Consider the following 21,587-nt stretch of genomic DNA (forward strand, 5'->3'; position numbering starts at 1 on the left):
GCGGCCCGCGGGCTGAGCCGGGCGCGGGGGGGGACCGGCCCGGCTCGTGCCGCCGAGCCCGCCCGGGGGCTCCCGGCCGCAGCGCGCGGGTTGGGGGCGGCTCGCGGCTCCTGGCAGCACGGGCCGGCCCGGGGGGGGGGGGCTGCGAGTCGCCCCCCGCCGCATCGCCCGCCGAGGGCTGTCTGAGAGGGTTATTTCCCCTCGTCCCGGCCCTCCTGGGCGGCCCCAAAGCGCCCCGCCGAGAGGCAGCCCCCTCGGGGGGGCAGGACATCCGCGGAGGGCCCCAGCAGCGTGGGTCGGTCTGAGCAGGGGCGGTGGGGTGAGGCCTTTCGGGTTGGAAGTGCCCTGGCCGCCTGATTGTCCACGCGGAACAGCGGGCGTGAGGGGACTGCCTTGCCCCTGCCGGGATTTGAACCTTTGGATTCAGGCTAGGTGGGGACTCCTGGGCCGGATGGTGCAGCCGCAGGTCAGGACTGGGAAAGGGACACCTGGGCTTCACTGGGGCAGGAAAGTTGTTTTCAGCTGAGCTGGGGAATCAACAGCACTCCAGACTCTTGCCCAGTTGGCTCATTCCCTGAAGCATGAGTCCTTCTTGGGAGGCTTTTATGATTCATGGGAATGTCCAGGCCTGCCTTCATCCTCGCTGAGCTCTTGGCTTCAAACATACGTTGTGGCAGTGAGTTCCACCGACTAACACAATTTTGTTTGCTTAAAGTAATTTACTTTTCACTTTAATTGACCGCCCCCTTGTTCTTATGCTCCGAGAGAAGGTGAAGAGGAGTTCCTGACGGACTGTTTCTAGACCATTCGGTATTCTGTAGACCTGTATCGTCTCCTGCTCTGTCTATACTAAGCATCCCCAAGCTTTTCAATCTCTAAGGAAGTCTTTTTCAGGCCTCTAATTGTTTGTTGTCCATCTCTAATCCTCTTCTACTCTGCTTATTTTCTCTGAGAAAGAGTGACCAGAACTGACCCCAGGAGTCCAGCCAAGGGCGTCCCATTGAGTTGTATGATGGTGTAAAAACTAGAGCTGGCGGAAAACACAAATTCAATTTTGCAAAAAAAAATTTGAGGTTTCAAAATTTATTTTCATTCTGCATCAGAAGGAAACCGGGACCTTTTGAAATTTTCTGTGAAAAAACATGAATGAGAGATTCCCTCTAGAATAGCCAATAGCCCAGTAATGGGATGTCAGAGACCTCTGTTCAAATCCCTGTTCTAACCATTGGGGTGAGATGCTCTCTGGTTTTGACCAGCAATTCCATCCTAGACTCGGGAAACCTTCCTGACAAAAGTTTCCTCAAAACGGATCCATTTCTGTGAAAAATTTCAGGTTAGACAAATCAGCATTTTCTAGTCAGGGAAAAAGTTTGTTGAAAAATTCCCAGCCCACTAGAACAATAATCTGCTCAGTATAGTTTTCTGTCCTGCTCCTCGTGCATCTGACATTGTCTTTGCTTTTTCTGATCACAGCTACATGTTGATTTGGTAGACTGAAGTTTGGATTTCACACAGCGTGCCCGGGAAGCTCAAAATACATCCTCCAGAGTGGGTTACATTGTGTCTGTCAACAAGGAATTTCATCTGCCCTTGTGCTGTCCATCCGCCTAGGCTGGAAATGTCTCTCTTGAGCCTTCTTTAGTCCTGACTAACTTGAATTACTTTTGCCATCGTCAGACCTTTGCCCCCTTCTTCCCAATTAGTAAATATCTTAGTCACTGATCCTAGTGCAGATCCGTGGGGCACCTCCCTCTTCACCATTTGCCATGATGGAAAATTGGCCGTTCATTCCTGCTGGCCCTGAAAGGTCTGCCCAAAGCCAGGTAGAGTCCATAGACTATGGCTTCTACTTTTCTGCTAAATTCTTTTGCTCTGTGTTGCCCTCATCCTCCCAACCTGCACCCTCCTCATTTGATTAGTCATCTGTTGTGTCCTGTCTCTGACCTGTAGATTGTGAGCTTTCTGGAGCAAAGTCTCTGTCATTTTTCTGTGCAGCATCTACCACTACGGAGCCTTGATCCTCGGTTAGGCTTCCTAACTCCTGCTGTGATAACCATGAGTGGAAAGACTCCCATTGGTTTCAGTGGGCTTTGGATCAGGTCCTAACTGGTGTTAGTGGGAGCAAATGACTATTCCAGCTATCCCACTGATGAACATGGTATAAATACCTAGATAGGCTCCACTGAAATAACTGTCACCCGCGCACTGTCCTGTGCTCAGTGTAACATCAGGGAGATGTTTTGTCTGGATGCCACTCAAGTGCTGTGTGTTTTGTTTGTTGTGACTGAAGCTAATTTCTGTTGCGTCCCCTGCACGTGCTCCCTTCCTCCCTGGGCCGTGCTTCTCATCTATCACGTTCTCTTCTCCCCAGGCTTCCCTGGGCTGGCCTGGCCTGGCTGGACATTCCTCTGCAGGTTAGAATGTTGTTGTGGGAGGAGGAATTCACTACAATAAGAACTGACCTAGTTTGCCTCTTTTCCTTTTGGCCAGTGAATATTTGCCAGTCTTTGTACTTTCTTTCCAGTTGGGGTTGGAAGCCCAAGTAGTGAAGTGGGGAAGTATGGCCTTGCATTTCTAGATTGGCTGGCAACAGGATGCACTGGAATTCACAGACGAGAGCTTGAGTTCCTGAGAGATCCAGGCCAAATCCCAGCCAGTGAGGTTCAGATAAACACTGGGATGTTTGGATCCTGATCTGCATCCTCCCTGATCCTTTAGCGTTTTGCCACTGAATAAACACGACTTCAGCCGTTGTTGATTTCTCTCCCTGCAAACAGATTCAGGAATGGAACGTCGAGGCGCAACATCTGCTGCCTTTGCAGCCGCCCCTTGTCCCCGAGCGCGCTCACATGAGAGAAGCACAGCTGCACACGGCAGAGGCCTCTCTCTGGACTGTGGTGGCCACAGTGCAGGCCATGGAGCGGAAGATCGATCTGCTGGCCACACGCCTGCTGAGCCTGGAGGGGAGATCTGGGACGGCCGAGAAGAAATTAATAGACTGTGAAAAAACAGCAATGGAGTTCAATAACCAGCTGGAGAGTAAGTGGGCCGTGCTGGGAACTCTGATCCAGGAATATGGGCTGCTGCAGAGGAGGCTGGAGAACGTGGAGAACCTGCTGAAGAACAGGAACTTCTGGGTCCTGAGACTCCCCCCAGGCACTAAAGGGGAGGTCCCCAAGGTAACGATACCGCAGCTAGTGCTGAGAAGCATGTGCTGAAATGTTCTGTAATATCTCCATGATGTGTAGGTCCTTGTGTTTACTGCTGTGGAATTGCTTGGAATGAGGAGGAGCAGTAATGCTGGATAATACAGTGGGTCAGTGTAACTCCGCTTTCTTTCCTGTGAATCTTTGTTTGATGTTGGGGGAAGGTGTTGGCTTGGTGGCACTGGAGACCGAAGTCTTCCTGTGTCTGAGAGGAGCGGGCAGCGCTCCGAGCTTCCCTCCGCTGTCTCACCGCAACCCTCTCCTGGAAGAACCATTGAACTAGAGCAGTTCAGCCTCCATGGCCCATTTGGTCTTTGGCCTGTTTGTTGAGACTGCCAACAAAGGTGTCAACTGGCACCAAAAGGGATGCTGACTTTGGTTATATGGACACTGTTCCCTGGGCGTTGGACTGAGACTCCCAGCTTACACAGGTAGATTTTTAGGGCCCATTGCGATTGTCTGGTCTGACCTCCTGCCTAACGCAGGCCAGTTCTACTGACCTCCCACACGCTTGTGATTGCAGATGCCGGTGACGTTTGTCGACGTGGCTGTCTATTTCTCTGCGGAGGAGTGGAAGAATTTGGAAGACTGGCAGAAGGAGCTGTACAATAACCTCGTGAAGGAGAACTATGAATCTTTGAGCTCGCTGGGTAAACATGCGTTTTCATTGCTTACCGGACGGTGTGTGTGATCTGTGATGTGCCGGAGACAGCCCCAGCTCCAGGCAGAGCGCAAGGCCTTTTCATTTCAGCCAGGGCAGTGGCTAGACTCTCCCGAAGGTTAGCAATTAGACCTCCAATCCACACTCCCTCCCATTTAATGGGAGAGACTCCCCTGCCCTGTCATGGGTCCAATCCATCCGTCTCCAGGGTTTATCATCTCTGGAGTCGTGCTTGCTGACATCAGGGCTAAAATTGCCCCAATACTGATCTTTACTTGTGCATGTTCAGCATGGCTCTGCATGGCACTAGTGAAAAATCCGCTTTGTTAATGCGGAGCCAGGTGAGTAGACGTACAGGCGGGTGTTGCTTTCCCTGCCTTGGACTGGTTTGAGCTGCTGTAGTTTTATGAATAGGTGAGTGGTTTACCATCTGTACTTTGTGAGCTCCTCTCCATACGGAGATCTTCGAATTTAGAGCACAGCCCACCTTCCCCTGAATGCTTTACCTTCCCACAGGGTCTTTGTCCATAGCTTTTGCTGCAAAGTTCCCCCCGTCCCCTCCAGTGATGAAATGGGGTTGGCTTTAAATAAATGAAAGGTCTCTAACAATCGCACGCTGTAAAATGAAACATTGGGTTCCACTGGTATCTTTTCTGTGAACAGACCGTACCCGTTCCAAAGCGGACCCCGAGCCCCGGATTGAACGAGGGGAAGAGCCACGTGTCCAAGATCAGCAGAACTTAAAGGAGAGAGAAATCCCTCCAGAGCCCTGCACAGGTGAGGAATGAGATTCAAGCACTCAGAGACAGGGAGTGGAATGCGAATTGCAGCTGATGTGTCTGTGTCCCGTTCGAGGCCTGTTCGTGTTGCTCATGGTTTTCCTCCAGTCCTGACTTCTTCGGCTCTTTTTGGTCTTTTAACCATTCAGGACACCTTCCCGTTGGTGTACCCTTTTACTTGGCTACACTCCTCAGCCTCTCACTGCTCGCTCCTTATCTCTGGTGATGGCTGTACCGTGGGCTCTAAACCACTTCTCTTAAGGCTTAACTGCTGCTTCACTTCGCCAGGGGAAGTTTTGAAGGCCAAAAGTATAACTGGGTTCAAAAAAGAGCTGGATACGTTCATGGAGAATAGGTCTGTCAATGGCCATTAGCCAGGAGGGTCAGGGACGCAACTTATGATCTGGGTGTCCCTAAACTTCTGGCTCTCAGAAGTTGAGAGTGGAAGACAGGTGGATCATTCCTTGATTGCCTTGTTCTGTTCACTGCCCCTGAAGCTCTGGTACTGGCCCCTGTTGGAAGCAGGATGCTGGGCTAGATGGACCATTGGTTCGACCCGCTATGTGAGCTCTTCCGTACTGGGAAAGCAGTGATTTCTAGCTGGTGAGCATTGAGGCTTAGAGTGAGGACTCCTGGGTTCTGTTCCTAATTTTGTCACTGACTTGCTTTGGGATATTGGGCAAGTCACTTAAGCTCAGATTTTCAAAAGTGGCCTCTGATTTTGGGGGTCCCCATTTTTTTAGTGCCCAACTTGAGACCCCGCGTGTGTGATTTTTAGAGATGCTGATCACCTGGAGCTCCCATTGATTTCAAATTAAGTTCTGGATGCTCAGCACCTGGATAATGAGTTAGTTTAAAGTTAGGTCCCTATTGGAAAGTGTAGGCATAGCTGCTCTGTGCCTCAGTTTCCCCACCTGTGGAAGTGATCAATGCTTAGTACTTAATTACCTCACAGAGAGATTTCGGAGCTTAATGAATTATTATTTCTAAAGCACCTCAGCAGGTCCAGTGATGTCACGTCCATGCATAGCACGATGATATGCTGTGTACCGTATTCACCCCTCAGCCAAGAGCCTTGCTAACACGTTCGTGTCGATTCAGAACATGCCCCCTCTGGAGTGCGGAAACGGCATTGCTTTGAGATGGGTGCGAAGGGTTCAATGGCCGATACACGAACCTCTTCTAATTCTCTATCCCTTGAACAGAATCTCTGATGTCAACGCCCGACATTCTGTCCCGGATCAAACAAGAGGAGGGGCCTTTTGTCGGGGAGCAGCAGTTCTCGGAGGAGAGAGGCATCCCCGCGGATCCCTGTGCAGGTGACTAATCGATGCAAACAACTTGCAAATAGTGAGTGTGTGAGAGAGCAGGAAATTGAGCACAGCTTCCTCTCAGAACTCTGCTGGTTCTGTAGCTTTGCTCATCCATTTCATGGGTCTTGTCCTGCCACTGACTTGTATGACCTTGGGCAAGTCACTTGAGGCCCAAATTTAGCAGCCTCTGATTTTGGAGGCGGGGGGGGAAGGAGGGGAGGCCTCCATTTCATCCTAGATGCCAGCTTCTTCTGATTCTAATCCCTCCTTTTTGTGAGCGGTCTGACCTCCAGGGCACAGGACAGGTTTGAATGGCCTCGTGCACCTGTCTGCATCCCTTCTGGCTCCCCCCAACGCAGAGTCCGGCCATCCACTTGAGAGCAGAGTGTTCTGTGGATATTAGAAAGCAGCGTGTTTTCATTTTCTCCCTCAGGTGCAGACGCTCTGATTTCTGCCCAGGACTTTTTATCCTGGATTAAGCAAGAGGAAGAGCCCTGTGTCCGGGATTCATGGGAGCTGGCCGAAAGAGAAATCCTCACTGGCCCTGGCCCAGGTGAGCAATGGCTTAAAAGAAGCCAAAACCAGGGGCTAAAGCGCAAAAATCAGCAGTCCAGCTGCCGCTTGGGAGCGCTCCTGCAGTTGGGAAGGTTTGTCCTGTCTTCGTGGCAGACACCAGTTCATAGATTTTTAAGGCCGGAAGGGACTAGTGTGATCGTGTCGTCTGATCTCGTGTATAAAGATGGCCAAAGAATCTCCCTCCAAGTGATTCCTGCAGAAGCTTCCTGATCGGTCTAGATCTGGGCAGCTTCCCTCTTCCTTCCTTCGTCCACACGGCCTTTCACAGAGTCTTCAGCTGGCTGTGGCTGAAGTGGCATCAGGCTGGGTCTACACCTGAATGTTCGGCAGGCATAGCTGTGTTGGTGAGAAGTGTGAAAAATCTCTCACACACACACACACCTGTGCTATCAAAAGCCCCAGTGTAGACACAGTTATCCCAGCAAAAAGTCTCTTTGCTGGCATAGCTCATTTCATTTGGGGAGTAGGTATCCGCATTCCTGGCGAAAAGATGCTACGAGAGGGTTTGCTGGTGGAGCCGGACCTAGTACAGTGACCGACTCAAGGAGCTCAGTGGGTTTAGCTTGACAAAGAGGAGGTGCAGGGGTGAGTTGATGACAGTCTGCAAGTACCTCCATGGGGAGCCAATATCCAGGCTAGCAGAGACAGCAGGTCTAACACAACCCAATGGCTGGAAACTGAAACTAGACAAGTTCAGACTGGCAACAAGGTGCAGTTTCTAACAGTGAGGGTCGTTAACCATGGGAATGTTTTACCAGGGGTTGTGGTGGGTTCTCCAGCACTGACCACTTTTAAATCAAGATGGGATGTTTTTCAAAAAACAATCTGCTCTAGGGTTTATTTGTGGGCGGGTCTAGATGATCACAGTGGTCCCTTGGGGTGCATGCTATCCTGGGGCTGTGGTGGGGAGAGAGGACCCCCTTCTCCCCCGCAGCCCTCTTTCACCACAGCAGCTCGGGGCTGCGGGAAAGGCACCTCGCTCTGGCAGAGCTGAGCTGGGCCGAGGGAAGGGCTCCTCTCCCTGGCAGCTCCGGTGGGCCTGGGCCAGGCCGGGGGAGGGGCTCCTCTCCCCTGGCGGCGGCAAGTCTGGGGCAGGTCTGCGCTGGGGCTGGCAGGGAGGGGCGCCTCTCCCCGCCACAGCCCTGAGCCCCTGTCCGGGTTTAGTAGGCAGCTGCGCGGCTGTGCAGCTTAGAGGGAACTTAGATGCTGCCTTCCTCTCCTATGCGCTATCCGAGATGGCCCGGAGCTGATCCCTGCGCAGAGCGCCTGCGTGAGGCCTAGTGGGGAACTTCCCCCGTTGTTTAGTCCCAGGGAGGGTTGCGTGTGCGCAGGTGGTTAGAGCCTCAGTGATTATAGCTGTTGGGAAGCGATTAAATGCTTTTTCATTTCCGCGTCTGCCACCCAGAATAACCCCTGTTTCAAATACCTCTGCCGTTGGCCAGAGACCTTGGAGTCTCATGGTACATTCCCCCGGCACCTGTTCAACTCCATGTGTGCCCAAACCTTGGGAGACGGCTGCTCCTAGCTAGGAGTAGGCACCCATCTGGGATGTTTTGGCTTTAGCCTGCAACTGGTTAACGTGCTCAGCTGTGAAAGTACGACTTTGGGTTTGTTTGGTTTTCATAGCTGAGTGTCTGGCTGGGTGTTTCCAGTGATGAGCGCTCCTTTGGGTTTTGGTAGCACCTAGACTCTTTAACTGAGATTGTGCTGGGCTCTGCACGCCACGTAGCGAGAGACAGCCCTGCCATGAGAGCTCACAAGCTCCACAGACCAGACAGAGAAAACCCCATTGTACAGATGAGGAACTGAGTCTCAGAGAGACGAATGCCTTGGCCAAGGTGGATGTGACAGAGCTGGAAACGAAACCCACATCTCCTGCGTGCCAGCCAGGTGCCTGTTCAGCTGAGATCTTAATAATATGCTTAGAGTGGAAAATTGGCACAAACAATCTTTTCCCAAGCCAGAAACCTTTATTAGCGCTCCACTGTCTGATCACCACGTGACGGAGGGTCGTCACGCCGCTTAAAGCGTGACTGAAAGGCGCTCAGATACTGTGGCGATCAGGATGGTGTAAGGACCTGCCTAGAATAGAGTAGAATGGGGACAAAAGATGCTCTGGAGGGAGGGAGTTGGGACTCCTGGGTTCTCTCCCTACCCCCAGCCTCTCCTTCGGGCAGGAAGTTGGGAGGGAGCATACAGTAGGTGTTAGGAGCTGGGACCCAGCTCTCCTGGGATGCTCAGAGATTGAGGCCAGTAGGGACTGTTAGCTCATCTAGCTGGTGGTGAAGTGGTTAATGTTTGCTGAATTTTTTGTGCTCCTCGGTTAGGAGATGTGATAGGAGGGGAAAGTACTGTTATGACACATTAAAACAAATGGGGATTTTTGTCCTGCTGCCCTGGCCCAGGCCCTGTGAGGACTGTCGGGAATGATCTGCAAAGCCCTGTTTCCTATGTGGTTGGGGCCAGAGAGTGCTTTGGGTGGCAGTGACCCAATTCTCTCTGGATGAAATCCACCCCTGGGCCAGATACTGACCCTCTCTCCCGGGGCTGGGGCTGGCCTTCTTCAAGCAGCTGGATGTAACCAAGAGAGCTCAAACCCTTCTCACCGCTGGTCTCCATCCCAGTTCATCCTAGCCCAGGCCACTGAGACCCTCGGCTCCGTGGGACCGTGCTGTGGATCGGGGCCTTTTCCCCCAAAGAGCCAGGGATGAGATTCTCTTTCTTTCTTCCGGCAGGCGACGGGCTCATGGTGAAGTCGGAGGAGCAGCGTCACCGCCAGGCAGGCCCGGAAGAGCTGGGGCTCCTAGGGGGCTCTGGGGAGCCGCTCTACCAGGCCCCGGCCTACGGGAGCCAGCGTGGCTCGGTGACGCAGCAAGCCGACCCCGGCGAGAACAGACTGAGTAAATCCTTCCGCTCGGACGGCAGCTTCGGCGAGTTACCGGGCACCTTGATCCCGCGGGGAGCCGGCGTGCTGGGGGAGGAGCGGCCGCACGGCTGCGCCGAGTGCGGGAAGAGCTTCAGCGTGAAGAAGAGCCTGAAGATCCATCAGCGGAGCCACGCCAAGGAGCGGCCCTACGCCTGCGGGGAGTGCGGCAAGAGCTTCAACTGCCACTCGGGGCTGGTGCGGCACCAGATGATCCACCGCGGCGAGCGGCCCTACAAGTGCGAGGAGTGCGGGAAGTGTTACAGCCGCAAGGAGCACCTCCAGAACCACCAGCGGCTGCACACCGGCGAGCGGCCCTTCCAGTGCGCCGCCTGCGGGAAGAGCTTCATCCGCAAGCAGAACCTGCTCAAGCACCAGCGCATCCACACCGGGGAGCGGCCCTACCAGTGCGGGGAGTGCGGGAGGAGCTTTCGCTACAAGGAGTCCCTCAAAGACCATCAGCGGGTTCATGGCGCGGAGCTGGGGCCCCCGCCTGGGCTCCCGCAGGCCCTAGGCACTGGGGATTAGATCCTGGGACTCCGTGGACTAGACCACATGGCAGCTCGGGACTGGGTCGTAACCGACCACGAGTTAAATCCAAGGCAGCGAAGTGAAAAACCGTGCCAGAAACAAAGCTTTTACCAAATACGTCCGCGGGGCGCGAGGCAGCCGGGGTGTCTGGCACGTCCTCGGAGGGACCCCCAGCACGTTTTTCATACCCATCTCCCATCCCCTGGACCAGCCCCTTCCACGCAACCTGCAGAGAGAGCCGGAAAGGCTGGTGCATGCGCCGAATGCTGCTCCCCGCCTTCTCCCACACCCAGAGAACAGCCACGTCCCTTCCCGTCCCCCCGAGTCCCCACTAACGTCCCGCTCTGGTTCTAAACCCCCCCATGGCCTCACTCCTGGGTCTCTTCTCTAGAACCCGCTTCCTTTCTCCCGCTCCACACCCACAGCGGCAAGATTGTGTGAGAGCCTTCTTCTCTGCAGCTCCTGCCCCCAGAACCGCCTCTCCCCACATTTCTCCTCCCTCTGGATGTAGATTGATTCTTTCTCACCCGTTGCTCTGTGTCCCCGCCCCCGTTGTTTTTACATTTTAATTTCATAAGCGTGCAGTTAAACTCTGTCAAGTGTTTGGCGGTGTAGTTTTATATGGCAGATGCAATGCAAAATAAAGTTGTGTTGGGCTGTTCTTGATGTTGGATCGTTCCTACAGCTAACCCTACGCAGCTGGCCAGCCCCATGAAATCCTAGGGGAGACCACTGTCATGAGCGCAGCAATGCGCTGCCTTCTGGGTTTTCACACTGATGGTGGCCCACCAGGGCCAGTGCACCCTGACCGGAGTCTCGTTTATGCTAAAGCTCTGCCAGTATAAAAGCGCCGTGATAGCTCCACCCACTTTCCAAGCTCCTTTATGCCACCGGAGCGGTGGCAGGGCTTCTAATGTACATGAGGATCCGGCCCCTTTTTCTCCATCGGAACCTAATAGAAACTCCCTCCTCGCGGGTTTGCTTCTGCCCACGTTGGGGGCAGTGAGTGCCACTGGCATCCGCGGGCTTGGGCTCGTCTGACGTGTGCCACGCTAGTACAGACCCCCACTTGGTCCCCCACGAGCTGCCCGCTGGGGCCGCTACAGGCCAAACGAACCTGCTGCCAGGCAGAAGCACATCAGAACCTGGCACGTGGAAGTGGGTGATTCTGGCCCTGTCGGGTTGTGCTGATCAGCAGGGGTGTTATTAGAGTCCTTGGATGTGTGCGGGGAGACCATGCTAACCAAGAACTGGGTATTGACACAGCAACATGCCCTTAAACTGCTGCTCCCTTCCCCATGAGCTGGCCGCCCCTGAACTTTATCGTTTCCTTATTTGTTAGCCTGGCGGGTGCGAGAAACACTCTGTAATCTCCAGTTAGGAGCCGCCTCACCTGGACGGCCCACTGAATCCATAGGACTTCAGTGGTCCCTCGTCCTGGCCTCTGCACGCACGGAGAGGAAGCCCCTGCTACAGCTGGCTACCCAAGATGCATGCTGCAGGGGAAGGGGTTACCACCAATCTCCCGTCCCCCAGTGCCCAAGAGGTGGTCCAGAGTCTCCATGGACCTGACTGGCTGATGTGTGTATGACCTTGCTCTGATCTGGTCTGTGTTGGGCCTGCGCCCATGTTCTCCTGTTGGGTCCTTCTGGTACATCTTGTCCCTACCCTAGTCCTCACTGGCTCAGTCGTGTGTCTTCAGTAGAGTTCTTTGGCCTCTGGCAATGACAGGTTCTTGGTTCCAAGTCCTCGTAACATGGCAGGGACCCAGTGACTGATGGTGAAATGTAACCGCCTCTGATGTCCTTTTCCAGATGGTGCTATTTCCAAACCTTACCTCCTGTCCTGGACGGAAGAGCCATGTGTCAGGGACCGGGGGGACATAGCAGAGAGAGAGATCCCCACGGGACTCGGGACAGGTCAGTAATCCACCTACAGTAGCTGGAGTTGGAAAGAAAAACAGACCTAACCAAATCCTCTTAAACTCCTATATAAGGAGGAGAGAGGAAGGCCGGTGCAGTGGTCAGCCTGTAACTCCAGAGATCTGAGTTCATTCCCTGCCTGTGAGAATCACGCTGTGCCACGGTTCCCCATCTGCGTAATGAGGCTAACAGGGCTGCCCCTGTGGGAGGATAAATACAGGAAAGGTTGGGAGGTGCTTGGGGCCACAGGTGAAGTCTGTCCCCACAAGCCAACGGCTCATGGGGCTGAGGCAGTTACGGCATGTCGGTTTCATAGCCAACAGTACGCGAAGAAGCGCTGTGGTCAGCATCACATGCAGCTGCCTGGGACTGCCCTAAGCCAACCAGGGACGCAGTTGGCAGCTGGGTGAGGTGGCCTGAGCAAGGCGCAAACCCACGACCTTCAGGCTTGCAGTGGAGCACCTTAGCCACTCAGCCACCGCCCCTCGAACTGTGGCGGAGCCGTAGGTGGAAAAGACGGTTGCTATTGAATTGCTCCAGAGTCTCATTGCTTCCCGTAGCAGCTTCCTGATCCCTGTACAACAGCACCCCCCGCAAGGTGCCGGTGCTTTACACGTAAGCCCTCCCCATAATGGATCGTCACTCCTGGCTTCCCACCGGTCACAGCTGCTAAACCTGCCATTGTGACCTTTCAGCAGGTCTCAAGCCCACCCCGGTTTCCTTTGGCTCCGGATCCTCAGGTGTGTCCAATTAGCCCACCCCCCAGAGAGAACGCCACTGGGCGGAGCCCTGTTTCGGGAGCTGCTTTTCTGATCTCCGTGGGACACTTTGTAATGTTGTTCTCTCTCCTGCCAACAGAATCTCTAGTTTCCCCCAAGGGAGCTGTGGCCCAGACAGAAGAAGGGGAAGAGGCCTGTGTTGGGAGCCGGCAGGACTCCGGGGAAAGAGAAACATTGATGGCTTTAAGCACCAGTGAGTGATAGTTTGAATGTGGCCTTTTGGCCCATAGCTCTTAACAGGCTTCACAAACTCTAGCTAATGAGAGAGGGCAGCGCTCAGGATAACGATCAGACCTCTCTCCCCATCCCGCACGGGTCAGTTTAGATTCTGTCTGTCTAGGTGGATTCTCAGATCGCCCTTAGCAGCATAGTACCGGAGCTCTTCAGAGCAGGGATGTCTCTTATCATGTGTTTGGACCATGCCAGGTACAGAGGGGACCTGATCTCGGCTGGAGCCGAGCGGGGGCTCGTTCTCCTGGCACAAAGGTGGCTGGATTCTCTCTGTGTTCCAGGTGGGACTGTGACCAAAACGGAGGTGCAGTGTCTTGAGGAGCATCCCCCCCATCGCGAGCAGCACCAGATGATGTCGGAAAGGCAGGTTTTCTGGAGTCCTGAGCAGAGAGATCCCTGGGATGCCCACGTGGTGGAGGATCAGTGCGGAGCTGCGCTCAGTAAATCCTCTGAGCAGCCAGTCCTGCTTCCAGGGTCAGAATCTCCGTTGCCCTCCGTGGGGGCAGGATCGGGGCCTGGCTGGGGCAGAGTTCCCTGCGAGAGCCGAGATGCGGCTGCCCCTTACGTCGCGTGGGCAGGAGAGAGGCCCTTTGTCTCGAGTGCCGTGAAATCTCAGGCCTGCTCCCCGGCAGATGAGCCAGTCCAGTACGGAAGGAGCTTCCCCCAGCCCACGCGCAGTGGGCAGAGGCCCTGTGCCCGCAGCGAGGGCGGCCAGAACGTCAAGCAGCGGCAGAACCTGATTATCCACCTGAGAACCCACGGCAAGGCCAAGCCCCACCAGTGCAGCCAGTGCGGGCAGAGCTTCCTCCACCGCTCCCGGCTCACCTACCACGCCCGCATCCACACCGGCGAGCGGCCCTACGCCTGCGCCCAGTGCGGCAAGAGCTACAGCCGCAAGGAGCACCTCCAGAACCACCAGCGGCTGCACACCGGCGAGCGGCCCTTCCAGTGCACCGCCTGCGGGAAATGCTACAGCCGCAAGGAGCACCTCCAGAACCACCAGCGCGTCCACACCGGCGAGCGGCCCTTCCAGTGCGCCGCCTGCGGGAAGAGCTTCATCCGCAAGCAGAACCTGCTCAAGCACCAGCGCGTCCACACCGGCGAGCGGCCCTTCCCGTGCGGGGAGTGCGGGAGGAGCTTCCGCTACAAGGAGTCCCTCAAAGACCATCAGCGAACTCACAGTGCTGAGCCAGGGCCGGCCCCCAGCCTGCACCCAGATGCCTCTGTGCGAGAGCAGAGCTGAGGGGAGGTCTGGGAGCTGATGATGATACTCAGCCCTTGTGCAAGGTTTCCCCTGGGCTGGGCCCAGAGGAGCCTGGCTCTCCCCAAGCGCGGGCAGGAAAAGTGAAAGGACTTGGTCACGCAGTGGCAGGAATCGAACTTGGGGCTCCTGGATCCCCGCCCTGTGCTCTAACCACTAGACCACATTGCTTTCCTCTAGCAGGAAACTTCCTGTGGCTAAAACCCTCTGTGAAACTGAACTGAGCACATTTCTCTGCACTCTTCTGCCCCCTCTGCTCATGTAGGCCTGGTCTCTGCCACCCGGAGCAGTGTCACATCTTCGGGCATCACAGCCTTCTCCACTGCCGCTCCTGCTGCCCTGAACCTCTCCAGCTGCTTTCAGATCTCCTGGGGATGTAGGGAGCCATCCTTGCCCTCGTCCCTCTCTCTGTTTCTCTTGCACAATGGAGAATAAAGTTTGGCTGAATTCTGCTGGACTAGGCCTTTTTTTCTCCCCAAGCCAAAGGCAATTCGGGCAGCTCTCTCCTGTTCTCACAGCAGGGCTGTCGGCACTGGGGAGCCAGCACTGGCGTGAAGAAAGAACCGGGCAGTGGCGTCGGGGGAAGTGGAGCTGCATGGATGACGCAGCCGGCTGAATTTGCAGCTCACGTGTTTCTCTGGCCTTTGGGCGCCTGGGAGCGCCCTGCATGCCGTTGCAAAGGTTGCCGTGCTCAGGAGAACTGCAGCCCCCTCCTGCAGGGACGCTGCCCTGGTGCAGTGCTGGGGCGAGTCCCATTTGGAACAGCTGCAGCCCTTCTGCGTTAGGGGTTTGCACCTTTGCAGCTACACGGGCGCACGTTGCCCAGCCGGGCCTAACTCTCGGTGACACGGGGACCAGAAGCTGGCAGCCGCAGGCACCTTGTCCACACGAGCACTCCCACCACGGTGGGCATTGCTGAGGCTGCGGTCACTCCACCTCGGTAGGCTGGGAGCGGCGTTCTTCCCAGCGCTGAGCCGCCACGGGCTGCCCGGCTGCCCTTTGTGCCAGGGAAGTTTGCCTGCAGAGGGTGCCCTAAGGTGGGCCTGCCGTGGTAATCGTGCAATAGTCTGCAGGGTGGAGGCAAGGGGAGGAGGAGAAATGGGGAAAAAAGGGACCCCACTAGCCGTCCTCTCTGGTGCAGACCCAGAACATTGCACCCGTGGGCACTGCGTTGGGGACCCTTGTGCTATGCTGTGCCGGCAGAGCCCCCTAATGGAGGGAGATTTTTTTTCTCTTACCAACAGGTACCCCATGTCCCTGAACGCCGTTCGCTAGGCCAGGACAAGGCGGGGGACATCATATCTTTCACTGGACCATCTTCTGTTGGGAGGAGAGACACGCTTCCGAGCTTGTTACGGCTGAAACCTTGTTTCTGTTCCCAACAGAAGTTGGTCCAATGAAAGATCTGACCTCACCCAGTTTCTCTCTAGCATCCCGGGACCAATGTGGCTACAGCAGCAATGCGTATGAGCTCTGCTGCCAGAAACGGTTGATCGTTGCATCTACGCTGGGGGTTTTGCCAGCATAGCTAGGGGGTGTGGGGTCCCCCCCACCCCGGCACTGCTAGCCAACATAGCTCTGCTTCCAGAACTTTGTAGCGTAGACTGAGCCTGCGTGTGACAGGCACTTGGGAAAATGCAGCTGACGCATCTGGGGAAAAACGATCCAATGGGAGGGAGAAATCTAGGAAGCAGCAATGACTGAATGGGATGTAGGGTAGGTAGCAGGAAGCAAATTAGACCCGAGTTTGCAATGTGATAATGGCTGCAAAACAGGCTGATCTGAGTCACCAAATCACACTGCTTGACATGGCCAGTATCCACCCTGATCTTTCCCCCTTCCCTGGTCTGCGTGGTTTGCTCTTTGTGGGGCCCTACGTGGGTGTTCCTGGAACCAGTTGTTAAGAGCAGCATTGCAATATTGAGGTGCGTATGGGAACGTGGCCCCTCCTGCAGCAGGGGTGGGTCTGGCCCTGCCTTGGCTGCTCATGGAGTCCTGTGGCCAGCTTTACGCATGGCAGTGCGGACACTGCTAAACTGGAAGGCCTTCAGAGAAATGCAGCTCTAATAACCTGGGGGCTGGAGGAGCTGAGCTCTGAGGAATGATTGAGTATGAAATGTGGAGTTTGGCTAAACAGGGACCAGAGGACTCCCCTGCCTCTTTTATAATGTGATACTTTACAGCTCTGTGGCACAGGGCAGACACAGCCCCCTTTCTGTCCTGCTCTCTAGCAGTGGGTCAGCCCTTCACCACTAAAGACCATAAGAATGGTCATAGAGGGTCAGACCAAAGGTCCATCTAGCCCAATATCCTATCTTCTGACAGTGGCCAGTGCCAGGTGCTTCAGAGGGAATGACCAGAACAGGGCAATTATCGAGTGATGTCCCCCATCTTCCACTCCTGGCTTCTGAGGATTTCAGAGTCTATTTCTCCCAGGAGGAGTGGGGGATTTTAGAAGAATGGCAGGAGCTATACCAAGAGGTGATGAGGGAGCTCTGTGAAGCATTGATCTTACTAGGTAAGGAGTAATTTATCTATGTAATTACATAAGAACAGCCATACTTGGTCAGACCAAAGGTCCATCTAGCCCAGTATCCTGTCTCTGACAGTGGCCAGATGCTTCAGAGAGAATGAACAGAACAGTCAATTTATCAAGTGATCCATCCCCTGTCATCCACTCCCAGCTTCTGGCAGTCAGAGGCTTAGGAACAGCTAGAGCATGGGGTTGCATCTCTGACCATCTGGGCTAATAGCCATTAATGGACCTGTCCCCAGTGCGGTGCCTGCAGGTGCAATGGTGCCCGCCGGGGCACTTGTGTGCACCCACAGGACACCGTGCTGCCGAAATGCTGCTGCCAAGCGCGGCCACCTGAGAACCACCCGCCAAAAGGCGGCCAAGAAGCGTTGCCGTTTCTCGGCGGCATTTCGACAGCAAGGCTTCTCTCCGCTGCCAGTTCTCGGCGGCATTTGGGCGGCGGGGTGTTTGGCGCCCACCACAGTCTGTTGGGAATAGGAATGTTCTATTCCCACAGAATGGTTGGGGACCACTGCTCCAGGAACTTACCTACTTCTGTTTTGAACTCACTTATAGTTTTGGCCTTCACAACATCACATGGCAATGAGTTCCACAGGTTGACTGGATGTTGTGTAAAGAAGTACTTCCTTTTGTTTGTTTAAAACCTGCTGCCTGTTAATTTCATTGGGTGACCCTTAATTTTTGTGTTATGTGAAGGGGTAAATAACACTTTCTCCACACCAGTCAGGATTTTATAGACCTCTATCATATCCCCCCTCAGTTGTCTCTTTTCTAAGATGAACAGTTCGTCTTTTTAATCTCTCCTCATATAGAAGCTGTTTAATACCCCTAATCATTTTGTTGTTTTTCTCTGTAGTTTTTCCAGTTCTAATGGATCTTTTTTGAGATGGGGCGACCAGAACTGCATGCCGTATTCAAAGTGTGGGTGTACCATGGATTTATATAGAGGCAGTATGATCCTTTCTGTTTCTAGCCTTTTCCTAATGATTCCTAACAGTCTGTTCGCTTTTTTGACTGCCACTGCACATTGCACGGATGTTTTCAAAGAACGATCCATGATGACTCCACGGTCTCTTTCTTGAGTGGTAACTGCTAATTTAGACCCCATCATTTTGTATGTTTTCCAATGTGCATAACTTTGCATTTATCGACCGGATGGTATTCACTTGAGTTCTGAAGGAACTCAGATATGAAATTGCAGAACTACTAACTGTAATATGTAACCTATCGCTTAAATTGGATTCTGTAGCAGATGACTGAAGGGTAGTTAATGTAATACTGATTTAAAAAAACAAAGTCTTCAGAGGTGATTCTGGGAATTACAGGCCAGTAAGCCTAACTTCAGTACTAGGCAAATTGATTGAAACTATAGTAAAGAACAGAATTATCCGACACATAAACACTATCTGTTGGGGAAGAGTCAACATGGCTTTTGTAAAGGGAAATCATGCCTCACCAATCTAGTAGGATTCTTTGAGGACAAGGGTGATCCGGTGGATATAGTGTATTTGATTAAAGAGTGATCTCTCCATGAATGAGAAAAGTCACCTGCAGGAGGAGATTGTGCATAAATGCATGGTGTGTGAGAAGAATTACCTTTGTAAGCGTTACCTTCAACTGCACTATACATCCCACACAGGGGAGAGCAAATGGAGCGAGTGTGGTAAAACCTTTAGCTCCAAGTAATACCTGAGGGCACAGCAGAGAATTCGCTGAAGGGAAGAGCCCTTCCAGAGTGGGCAAACATTCACATTCCAACAAACCCCGTAATCCCACCCAGTTTGTCCCCAAGGGGAGCCACTACACAAAGCCTCTAAATGCGGGAAAAGTTTAAATCCTGTTGCACCAGAGACTTCACTACACAAAGGAAGCCTATAAATGTCCAGTGTGTGGTAACTGCTACAGTTCCCGGCATTATCTTTCGTTGCACCAGAGATCTCATGTCGGGGAACACACGTGTACAGAGTATGGTTGGAGCTTCATCTCCAAGAGTTATCGGCGCAAACACCAGCAATGTCACGGGGAGAGAGACTGTTTGCATGCACGGTGTGTGGGAAGAGCCTGGATGCTAAGAATGGTCTCCGGGCCCATCAGATCACACATGCAGGCGAGGAGCAAGAGAAGCGTACAAATGTCACCTTACCAAACACCTAAAAACCCATCGTGGACAGGATACCCTCCAGTGCCCCGAGTGTGGGAAAAGCTTCATTTGTGAGGATTATCTGTGCATCCATCAGATAAAGCACAGGGTCAAATAGCCGTATACATGTTCCCAGTGCAGAGCTTTGTGTACAAGTCCATACCTGATGAGCATCAGAGAACCCACATAGGAGAGAGATCTCCAAGGGAAAGGCTTTCTTCCTGGCTACGCAACAGGAGTTCCACACAGGTACCGGTGTCCCGACTGCGGCAAGAGACCTGCTTTCAGGAGCTCTTTGTCCAGCACCTGAAGTCACGGAGGGCAGGATCCAGCCCAATGCTCCGGGTATGGTAAGAGCTGCCATTCCAAGTGCTGCCTCTGTGCGCTTGGGAGGACCCCCAAGGACGAAAGGCGACATGGATGCAACGAAGGAGAGAGCGGGGTTAGGGTTCAGAGGACTACCTGGCCAGGTATCCTGGCCTCCATGTGGGAGACAGATACCAAGGTACGGAGTGTGGGAAGAGCCGCCGCTCCTGCGTCTGCACCGGTGCATCTGCTCCGGAGAGTGGCCACACGGGCGCGCCGGGTGTGGGAAGAGCTACCTTCAGAAGCTGCATCTGACAAATCATCAGCGGAGCCGCGCTGGAGAGGAACCAGATACATGAATGTGGGAAAGGCTTTGCCTCCCGGAGCGCCCTGAGCATACATGGCAGGGATCGCATGGGAGAGGGGCCTGTGAAGGAGCGTACTACCCCTGCCAAGACAGCCTGGGGGTAATAAAACAGGTCTCTGCCCTGCCCTGGGGCTGGATTGTGTAAACAGGAGCAGGAGAGCAGACTGGAAGCTGTGCAAGGTGTAGTGGGCAGTTTGTTTTCTCTTTGGCTCCTGGCCTGGGGTCTGGTCTTACTGGGCCTAGAAACTTTAGGAGCTCTGAGCTAAGGGCCTAATGAGCTGTTGTTACAACGGGTCCTTTGCTGAGGCCTCACCAAAGGGGACTTAGTTTGTTTTAGCTTCCCCTTGTCTGGATCCTAGACAGTGAATTTATTGACAACCCATCTGGGGAAATGAAGGCAGAGTGCACCTGCAGTGCCACAACTGGCCACCAGGGGGTGTGCGGGGGATGGCACAGGGCTTTCACAGGCCATTGGGAAAGCTTCACTGCCCGCTGCTCTCTCAGCATGCATGGAGCGGGCAGAGTCCGTACTACTGTGCCCAGTGCAGGGAGGGCCATGCCAGCAAGCAGGGCCTCGTTACCTTTGCTAGCATCACCAATCAGGGCCTGCAGCAGAGCCAGTCTCCCGGCCACCGAACAGGTAGCAGAGTGCCTGATCGACTGGAAGAATCAACGGACCAGCTCACAAGCCCAGCGGCAGGAGCAGCTTGGGGGCTGCTCTTAGTATTTGCCCATGGCTTGTGATAGCTGTTGCACCAGCTGGTTCCCAGCCCCGCCCCAGATGCTGGGAAGCGGGGTTGGGGTCTTGCCCCACTCTGCATGGTTCCCGGAAGCAGCGGCATGTTCCCGCTCTGGCTCCTATGTGTAGGGGCAGCCAGGGGGCTCCGCGCACTGCCCCCGCAGCTCCCATTGGCCGGGAACCACAACCAATGGGAACTGCAGGGGTGGCGCCTGCGGACAGAGCAGCGCACAGAGATGCCTGGCTGCACCTCCGCTTAGGGGTCGGATGGGGGACATGCCGCTGTTTCTGGGAGTTGCTTGAGGTAAGTGCTGCCTGGACCCTGCTCCCCGACCCCCTCCCGCACCTCTGCCCCAGCCCTGATCCCCCTCCGAACCCCTTATCCCCAGCCCCAACCCAGAGCCCGTACCCCAGCCAGAGCCTTCCCGCACCCCAAGCACCAATTTCATGAGCAGTCACGGCCCACCATACAATTTCCATACCCAGATGTGGCCCTCGGGCCAAAAAGTTTGCCCGCCCCGACTTAGTGGGTTTCAGTCTGGTTCCTCGTGGACCGCTGTTCAGATCTGGCTCTGAAACCAGCTCTGGGAGAACGAGAGGAACAAAAATCTGGCTGTGACGTTACCCCCTCCCCATATTCTTCATAGAAATATTGTTAGGATGTGATTGTGGCATAACTAAGGTATGTTCTATGCAAGATGGGTCATGTGCGGTATCAATGGAAAGGTTGCGATTTACTGAATGTGTTTATCCAAGTGGTAGGCGTGTATCATTTCCGTATCTGAAGTTAGGAATATTGTCTATGTAACAATTACAACTGTGGGTGTACTTGGGAAACGCCCACCAGACAGTAAGCAATCAGCCTTGATGGGTCATTAGGAAGAACAGGGTGAGGAAACCCAGGCAGGTGGAAAGGGTTGGCTCAGTGGGACCCCAGCACATCGGGTGGCACCCCGAAAGGGGGGTCCAACCCATCACACTGACCTTTTGTCAGCATTAAATCCATTTTAAAAGCCAACAACGAAAAGAAATGTGACCCTTTGAAATCCTGTGCTCTGTGTGAGTCTATCTTCCGCCATCAGGAAGGCCAAAGCTAAACTTAGGACTTGAGTACTCTGTGAAGACTTCATACAGTTTGTTATTTTAGTGAACACAGATTGCAGCTGTGCTCAGAGACCTCACTAGAGAGAGTGCCCCATTGTACAGACACAGCTTAACAAACAGGCCCTGCCCTGTGGAGTTTGATTGCTTTTGAAATTTAAAAACTGCATTTTGTAATGCATTGTTCATCAGCTGATAGCTCACAGTCCCCCCAGG

General features: G+C 54.1%; 1 protein-coding gene across 1 annotated transcript in view; it reads left to right on the plus strand.

Annotated features, from left to right (window-relative positions):
• The window catches only part of LOC140906197 (uncharacterized), a 28,925-nt gene extending 11,122 nt beyond the window's left edge, over positions 1-17,803 (plus strand). The window contains 10 exon segments of the mRNA XM_073329689.1: positions 18-466; positions 2,778-3,179; positions 3,730-3,856; positions 4,531-4,644; positions 5,852-5,965; positions 6,393-6,512; positions 9,271-9,981; positions 11,804-11,908; positions 12,542-12,883; positions 13,203-17,803. Of these exon segments, the coding sequence (XP_073185790.1) occupies positions 18-466; positions 2,778-3,179; positions 3,730-3,856; positions 4,531-4,644; positions 5,852-5,965; positions 6,393-6,512; positions 9,271-9,981; positions 11,804-11,908; positions 12,542-12,883; positions 13,203-14,164 (3,446 nt within the window). The 3' untranslated portion in view covers positions 14,165-17,803.
• The last annotated feature ends 3,784 nt before the right edge of the window (positions 17,804-21,587 follow it).

Source organism: Lepidochelys kempii, chromosome 2 (genome assembly GCF_965140265.1).
Source record: "Lepidochelys kempii isolate rLepKem1 chromosome 2, rLepKem1.hap2, whole genome shotgun sequence".
Classification (NCBI taxonomy): domain Eukaryota; kingdom Metazoa; phylum Chordata; order Testudines; family Cheloniidae; genus Lepidochelys; species Lepidochelys kempii.